The following is a 9,097-nucleotide window of genomic DNA, read 5'->3' as shown; positions in this document are numbered from 1 at the left end:
AATTGGTGTGTGTGTGTGTGTGTTTAAGGCTAGGACTCTTTCTCTTTGTTTTTTTTTTTTAAAAATAAATAATAATAAACTTCTTAATCACTTAATTGGTGAGCTGAATCAACCCTAGTTTCTTAATTAATAAAAATTAGACTTTTAAGATTAATAAAATTATTAAAAGATTTAAAAACACTTATAAAAAAAATTATTTATAAAATACATAATTTCATTGCTCTCACTAATTAATTTAAATTTGACCTTAAAAATGATAAATTTTTTAAAATATTTAAAATAAATATTCTCTTGACCAAAAATAAAAATTTAGCTGTTTAAATCTTTAACACACTAATCGTCTCTGATCCACCGAATCCGACCAACCATCGATATTCGACTGAAAATCTTTACATTATGAAATCATGCAAAATTACACAATTAATCATTTAGTCACTCAAAATATATTATTCATGCATCCAAAATCATTTAATTAAAATATTTTACCAATTTGATAATTTTCACGCATGTGGTTTACGTAACTGGCTCTTTGGACGTTACACCAAGACACCTCAACACAAAAATTTGAACTCTCTTGGAGCAGTTAATCGGCTGACAGCATCATGGAAATTCATATACAAGTCAATTTGGATAAACGAAAACAAAATTATCAAAACCACAAGTATGAGTGAATGCTGGGATTATGCTGCCTGGACCGCAGCCGGAACAGGAGTATACCATCCATGGTGGATCTCCACGGCCTTCTTTCTTCTAGCGAGCCGGGACTTTCTCCTCCCCCCAGTGTTTCGGTGGAGTGCTCCTACCTTCACAGCTTTATCAATAGCTGAATACGCTTCTGCTATCAGCTTTTCGATGGGAAGTACCTCTTCTGCTTGTGCGTCAGTCTTCTTCACAAGAACTTCCATGGCCTCTAATGCCTAAAAATTAAAGAATTTTGCAACAATTGGCCGGACAACCAAATTTAACTCTGCTCAATTATACCTGTTCACCACCCTTAATAACCTAAACTATTTACAAGCAAATCTTGTGAGTGCAATTTACAGAAGTGAATTATAAGCAAATCTTGTGAGTGCGATTTACAGACTTCAAATCCGCAACTTCTGCAGCTACTGGCAATTAGATCACATTTTTTTGAAATCCAAGGTACCAATAATCTGCAGCCTTGTGCTTTTCTAATTCTACAAAAATAAATCATTCTTTATCACAAATAAATGTTATGCACAACAAAAATCGCGTCCCCATCTAAACTATCAGTGACCCAGCCACAAAGAATGATTAAAAGACATCTCCACTTAATTTCACGAGTTCATGTGCCAGCCAATTGGCCAGTTTCCATCAAAGCCAAAAAGCAACTCAACTGGTTCTATCTTATACAATACTTAACCCACTCTAAGAGATCACTCAAACATTAATTTCAAAACCAAACTCCTCTCATACATGTTCAATTGCTCCATAGTCCACATGAAAGGAAGTCTTTCAAGTTTTGCCAAAAATCACAGATAATCCATTGGCTTTCTTGCTTGCCCTTTGTGAAAATTTATGACACAACTTCAAACTCACAGCAACATGCACAATTTACTCCATTTGACACAGACTTATGATCCAATACCAGTGTCTTTCACCTCAGGCGTTCTTCCTAGGCATTGTCTCCAAGGGCCATATACCAAAAATTCAACTTGCTCAGACTATCCCAACACCTTCAAACTTTGATTTAAATTATAAACCTTCCCAAGTTCCTACAAAGATTAATGCAGTTCATGAACTCCTATAGGATAATTGCTGCATAAATCTTCATAACATGGTATCGAGGCAAGTGGATCACATCCCCTGGTGCACAAATCCCTGTATATTTCATTAGTTCAAGGTGCTTATTTTTAGACCTTTATCAATTATCTTCTTTTACCGTACTACACATGCCCACTTGGGTTACAAACTCAAAGAACGTGTTATATGATTTCAGCTTCATATTTCGGCATTTTAGATTCGAAAACTATTGTGGGACCATAACAATAAGGGCTCAAGCTTTTACTAGTGAGGCCGATAAAGAACTTAGTTTCGAATATCATGTAAGACCAGAAGCAACTAGGACTACAAATGCCACCCGAACACAGCATTACTTTACTACCTCAAAAATCCAGGAACAGGGTAGAATTATAGCTTAAAGAATATTTGAACAAACCTTCTTCATTCGAGTCCGGATCTCGGATTTGCGAGCCTTATTGTAGATTCGCCTCTTGTCAGCTTGGCGAGCTCTCTTAGCGGCCGAGTCTGCCTTCTTCGTCCTTGCATCACATACTATCAAACTCCGCAAAGGCCTTTGCACCGGGCACAACGAAACGAATCCTAAAATACCACCCCCGAAAAAAAACCCAGAAAAATCAAGAATTCAGATACGCACGATACGATAATCCCAAAAACCTTCATCTCACCGAACGCAAGAAAGGAGAAACCCAATTCCACAATTTAACAACCGAAACGAAAATGGGTTCACTAGTTTTTTGTTGGTCTAACCTTTAGAGAAAAGATTGACAGAAGCATTGGATGAAAAGCCAAGTGGCTTCAAGGCAGCAGAGGTGGCATTTGGAGCAGTGGCCAGAGAAAGAGACCTCAGCTTTCCCGGCAACTCACAACAGGAAACGCAATTCATTACTGCTCCAGCCATTGTATATATCTGCTTATTCCTTGTTCTCGCGAGTGTGAGGATTGTGGGGAAGATAGAAATTCAGGGATTTGAACAGTGGAGAAGAAAATCTCTCGTTCGGTACGTGACCTTATCCATCGCTCTCTAGGATGGGTTGAAACATGTTAGGCTATTTTTTGTTGGAAAGATAAAGATAAATTTTTTATAAAGAAAAAAATTGTGGTAGTATTGTAATATATGGTGTAAAATAATATTATGTTTGGTAAGATTTTTAAATATAGGATAATTTTGATTCTTTTGATGAAAAGACAAAATTGTCCTTCTCCTTCGCCGCGAATGTTTGGTAAGATTTTTAAATATAGGATAATTTTGATTCTTTTGATGAAAAGACAAAATTGTTCTTCTCCTTCGCCGCGACGGCGACGGCGGCCGGCTGGTCGGAAATGGTCGGCCGGAAACGGCTGACGTGGGCGGCGGCCTGAAACGGCCGACCGGAAAAATCGGCCGGCGCCGGCACCGACGGTCGGTCGGGGGTCCGTCGGCGGTGGTCGGCCGGCGGCGACGGCGGCGGGAAGTGGTGGTGAGTTTGAATATAAGAGAAGGGTAAAATTGGAAAAATAGGAGGTATTAAGAGTAAGATAAATAATCCTAGGGGGTGAGGAGGTATTATTTTAATCTACCTAATATAACCTAATCATTCATAGGAGAGATTGACTTGGTTTAATAAAAATCGAACCAAACGAGTGATTAGGTGGGTTTAAAAAAAATAAACCCACCTAATCAAGCAAACCAAACACTTTAGTAACTAAAAAAACCTTAACCCGAACATAATCCGAACTCGAAAATAGCTAATCTGAACCTGAACCCGAACCCGAACCCAAACCCGAACCCGAAGTAACTTGCTTAACCTGAATAACGCGTGTAACCTACCAGATGGAATATGATTGGATGGCAAGGAAAATTTAATAAGATTTTTTTAATTAAAACAGTATAATTTTTTAATGAACTGGAGTGATAAATTAAATTTCAGGGGATATGGGAATGAGGAAAAAATTAAACATATAATTTGAAATTTGAATATTTTCAATATAATTCAAGAACTGACATCAATGAGCTACAATGCTCGTGTTCTAAGAATGTAAACACCGATTAATTAAATCGAGTTTTGTGGGGACCTGGACGCTAATTCAATTCTTAATCATCTTTGGAATAAATGGATCAATTAAATAAACTGGGTCTAAATTTTTTTTTTAATAAAATATATAAGTGCGGAACATAAGATAATCAGTCTTATATATACATGTCAAAAGTAAAAGTACAAGTCTTGTACAAAATACATCTCTATCCAACTAAGGTTCAACAACTACAATTTAGTGTTGAAACCAACTCTACTTCTGGGTACGGATCTCCACGCTAATCTTGATCTCTCATCCTCTTCTTGACCCTGATCATGTCCCACCTGTGGTCATGCACACATACAGACACAACAACAGCCGGATAACTCCGGTGAGAATATAATTCTCAGTATAAACCAAGTATACATGCATTTCATATAAAATCATATAAGAAAGCATAAACAGTTATCAAATAACATGTATCACAATATGTGAAACATAATCAAGCTAAACTGTAAATCAAACTCGATAGCTCTTAATCTCTGACTTGACTCTGATCTAGTCTAGGGATCCCGATTCTCGGATTTTGGCACGTTATATCGAATCTCTGCAATAGAAGTCGATCTACTTCTAAGCACATCGATATAAACCAAACATCGAATATCTGTAATAAGAGTCGATCTACTCCTAAACACATTGATGTAGACCAAACATCTAGTGTCTAGGCACCTCTGCCAAAGACGTGACAACTCTGCCAATGACTAGGCACATCTGCCCATGACTCTTTCTCAACCTCTATCTTCATTTCTCTGTTATTCTATAAGTCAATAGAATAGACATATATATTCAAGTAATACAAATGTATTAAAAAAAATAACAAACAAGGGAAACTACAGTCGAATCTGACTCGAGTCGTATCTCCCGGTAAACATTGATTTATACCTTTCTTTTGTCGATGTTTGGCTCTATTCTGTCCTTAACGTCTTCAATATCAATCTGGAATGACATATTCGAGGAATACAATATCAACATATACCCCAAGCAATACCATATATAATCAGAACTCAATCTAATCCTGTTTCAACGGCATAACATCACAATCTAGATATATCCCGGCAATACAATATCAGTATATACCAATCAACAACTCATAATCAATAAACAACACAATCTGATACCAAATCTGTATAATCTCAATCAAATTCAATCTGAAAATGATAACAATTTCATACGGTATTTGTTCTTCAATTCGATTTCGATTATACGATGTCTAATATCTCAAGAACACATATATTAATCCTATCTGATTCTTTCAATATCATATTTTCAAACCATAACAAACATAAGAAAACTTACGTCTTGTCGAAGCCTGTAACGAGAGGAACCTGGTACTAACTCGGATTGAAATTCTGACGGTCAGATCTCGCGTAAATCAAATTCCAAAAATCAAGAATTTGAAACTTCTCTGTAAATGTTCCACGGTCCTCTCTCTATACCTTCTGAAGGAATTGAAAGCTTTGTACCTATTATATGCATAGCAAATACCAAGTGGCTTAATATTCTGGCTGCACGTCTCGCGCATATGCGCGACCTCAACCGGCGCATATGCGCGAGACCTACTGTCTTGTTGCATAACACTTCAGTTACTTGCGCATATGTGCGCCCTGTCTTCGCGCATATGCGCGAGGTCCTCTGCCGTGCTCACGCATATGCGCGCCCCGTCTCGCGCATATGTGCGAGGTTCTCTGCTTGTCTCGCGCATATGCGCGCCTCTTCTTGCGCATATGCGCGAGGTATTCTGCCCTCGCACATATCACATGTCTTCTGATGTCTTTCTCGGTTCGTTCCTTTCATAATCACATCAATTCCTCAATCAATAATTCTCGGGTTAACAAAATAAAATCTCGGGCATTACATTTCTCCCCCTCTGAGATATGATTTTGTCCCCGAAATCACAGGCAATCAAATCATATCAATAAGAAATGTATAACAGAAGCTAAATAGAAAACTCACATTAGTGAATTAACTCTGGGAATTTCTGTCTCATGTCTGATTCAGTCTCCCAAGTAGCTTCTTCAATGCCATGTCGACTCCACTGAACTTTCACAAGTGGAATAATTTTCGTTCTGAGTTGCTTTTCTTTACGATCAATAATCTGGATCACTTTTTCAAAATAACTCAGTGTCTCATCAAGTTCTGCCTCGTCTGGCTGAAGAATATGAGAAGTATCAGGAAGATATTTCCGCAGTATAGATACATGAAAGACATCATGTATTCCAGATAGAGAAGACGGTATGGCGAGTCGATAGGCACGATCTCCTATCTTTTCGAGAATCTCATATGGACCAATATATCGTGGAGACAATTTCCCTTTCTTGTCAAATCAGACAACGCCTCTGCAAGGAGAAATATTCAAAAATACTCTGTCTCCTGCTTCAAATACTAGAGGACGACGACAAACATTGGCATATTTGGCATGTTTATCTTGAGCTGTCTTCATTCTTTTCTGAATCAGCTTCACTTTTTCAGTCATTTCTCGAATCATGCCAGGCCCAATCTCAGGTACCTCCGAAATATCGTCCCAATAGAGAGGGGATCTGCACTTCTTACCGTACAATGCTTCAAACGGTGCCATATCTATACTCATCTGATAGTTGTTGTTGTACGAAAATTCACAAAGTGGCAAAGAATCTTGCCAATTAGTGCCAAAATCTAGCACTATAGCTCTCAGCATATCTTCCAAAGTCTGGATAGTCCGCTCTGACTGTCAGTATGTCTGTGGATGATATGCGGTACTCAGATGTAACTTCGTACCTAAAGCTTGCTGCAAATTGTGCCAAAAGTGCGATATAAAGCGAGAATCACGGTCTGATACGATCGATTTCGGCACTCCGTGCAATCTGACCACTTCTCTGACATAAATCTATGTCATCTGGTCATGTCTGTACGTCATCTTGTACGGAATAAAACATGCTGATTTGGTCAATCTGTCAATCACGACCCAAATCGCATCACAACCTCGGGAGGCACGTGGTAGCTTCGTCACGAAATCCATAGAGATGTGATCCCATTTCCATTCTGGAATAGACAAGCTGTGCAATAAACCTCCTGATTTCTTTCTTTCTGCTTTCACCTGTTGCCAATTCATACATTTGGATACAAATTCAGCAATATCTGCTTTCATCTGTTTCCACCAAAACTGTCTTTTCAAGTCATTGTACATCTTTCTGCCACCAGGATGAATACTGAATCGACTACTGTGCGCTTCTGACAATATCTGTCGTTTCCAATCTGAAACATCTGGCACAACAAGTCGGTTATTCACATATAAAACATTATCACGAACCTGATATTCTGATTGATGCCCTGCTCTGACCATCGATATCAAGTTCTGAATATTTTGATTAACTTTCTGAGCTTCTTTAATTCTCAAAAGCAGCTCTGGCTCAGCTTGAACTGTATAAAGTCTCAACGGTTTGCAATCTGTTTCAAATACTAATCCCGACAAACAGCAATCTTCTATCAAATTTGAAACACCAATTGCCGATAAGGATAAAGAACATACCTTTCGACTCAGTGCATCAGCTGCTGCATTCAACTTCCCCGAATAGTATTTGATTTCACAATCAAAATCTTTCAGTAAATCCAGCCATCTTCGTTGCCTCATATTCAGTTCTGACTGCGAAAACACATATTTCAGACTCTTGTGATCAGAATAAATCTCAAACTTCTCACGATAAATGTAGTGTCGCCATATCTTCAGTGCAAATACAATGGCCGCAAATTCAAGATCATGAATTGGGTAGCGAGACTCATGTGGTTTCAGTTGTCTCGAAGCATAAGCGATCACATGTCATCGCTGCATCAAAACACATCCCAATCCTCTGTGAGAAGCATCACAATAATCTATAAAATCACCAGTACCTGACAGAATAGTAAATATCGGTGCACTGGTTAATCTCTTCTTCAATTCTAGAAAGCTGGACTCACACTCTTCTGACCAGACAAATGATGCATTCTTCTGAGTCAGTTGAGTAATAGTGTAAGGCCCGGGGCCGAAGAGGGCGGCGGGTGATCGCCGGTGCCATGAGGTTGCACGGACAATGAGCGGCCCCTGGCAGGTTTCTAGGTGGAGGGAACATGAATGAACAGATCCCACACCGGAATGAGAGGGATTTCGAGACTGTTCAATGTAATGGACTGTACAGTTGAAGAAGGCTTAAAAGATTTGATATGTACTACTCATACCACGAAGGTGCACATTCGTGATATGAGTAGTACAAATCAAATCTTTTAAGTCTTCTTTAACTGTACAGTCCATTACATTGAACAGTATCGGAATCCCTCTCATTCCCGTGTGGGTCGGTTCATTAATGTTCCCTCCACCTAGAAGCCTGTCAGGAGCCGCTCATTGTCCGTGCAACTGATGGCACCGGCGTTCACCCCCCGCCCTCTTCGGTCCCGGGCCTTACATGCCCACCAGCTTCCGCTTGGTTCGTCCCCGAACCACACCGTACTAAGAGAGGTCGGCTCTGATACCACTTGTAACGCCCCAGATTTGACGACTGTCCTCACTGTATCAAGACGAGTCTTTCCAGCGTGCTTATGTCCTCACTCACACGCACCCTAGAAAACTTCCCAGGAGGTCACCCATCTCAAAATTGCCCCAAGTCAAGCACGCTTAACTTTGGAGTTCTTATGTGATGAGCTACCGAAAAGAAGATGCACCTTCGTGATATGAGTAGTACAAATCAAATATTTTAAGCCTTATTTAACTGTACAATCCATTACATTGAACAGTCTCGGAATCCCTCTCATTCCCGTGTGGGTCGGTTCATTCATGTTCCCTCCACCTAGAAGCCTGTCAGGAGCCGCTCATTGTCCGTGCAACTGATGGCACCGGCATTCACCCCCCGCCCTCTTCGGTCCCGGGCCTCACATGCCCACCAGCTTCCGCTTGGTTCGTCCCCGAACCACACCGTACTAAGAGAGGTCGGCTCTGATACCACTTGTAACGCCCCAGATTTGACGACTGTCCTCACTGTATCAAGACGAGTCTTTCCAGCGTGCTTATGTCCTCACTCACACGCACCCTGGAAAACTTCCCAGGAGGTCACCCATCCCAAAATTGCCCCAAGTCAAGCACGCTTAACTTTGGAGTTCTTATGTGATGAGCTACCGAAAAGAAGATGCACCTTCGTGATATGAGTAGTACAAATCAAATCTTTTAAGCCTTCTTTAACTGTACAGTCCATTACATTGAACAATCTCGGAATCCCTCTCATTCCCGTGTGGGTCGGTTCATTCATGTTCCCTCCACCTAGAAGCCTGTCAGGAGCCG

At 39.9% G+C, this 9,097-nt stretch overlaps 1 protein-coding gene across 1 annotated transcript; it reads right to left on the bottom strand.

Moving 5' to 3' along the window:
- Positions 1-553: 553 nt before the first annotated feature.
- On the bottom strand, positions 554-2,801 carry LOC140833925 (small ribosomal subunit protein bS20c-like). Its single transcript, XM_073198451.1, has 3 exons — positions 2,512-2,801; positions 2,180-2,343; positions 554-917 (listed from the first exon to the last, which is right to left on the bottom strand). The coding sequence occupies exons 1-3, from the start codon at positions 2,660-2,662 to the stop codon at positions 681-683; spliced, it is 552 nt and encodes a 183-aa protein (XP_073054552.1). The 5' UTR covers positions 2,663-2,801; the 3' UTR covers positions 554-680.
- Between the last annotated feature and the right edge of the window lie 6,296 nt (positions 2,802-9,097).

Source organism: Primulina eburnea, chromosome 6 (assembly GCF_022965805.1).
Source record: "Primulina eburnea isolate SZY01 chromosome 6, ASM2296580v1, whole genome shotgun sequence".
NCBI classification, from domain to species: Eukaryota; Viridiplantae; Streptophyta; class Magnoliopsida; order Lamiales; family Gesneriaceae; genus Primulina; species Primulina eburnea.
The sequence above is the reverse complement of the archived record's forward strand: the minus strand, read 5'-3'. Positions and strand labels throughout refer to the sequence as shown.

Excerpts from the sequence above, each read along its gene's own strand:
- LOC140833925 (XM_073198451.1), bottom strand. The coding sequence starts at position 2,662 with ATGGCTGGAGCAGTAATGAATTGCGTTTCCTGTTGTGAGTTGCCGGGA. Across the intron at positions 2,344-2,511 it reads TGTCAATCTTTTCTCTAAAG|GATTCGTTTCGTTGTGCCCG; the intron begins GTTAGACCAACA and ends GTGGTATTTTAG. Across the intron at positions 918-2,179 it reads TCCGGACTCGAATGAAGAAG|GCATTAGAGGCCATGGAAGT; the intron begins GTTTGTTCAAAT and ends TTTAATTTTTAG.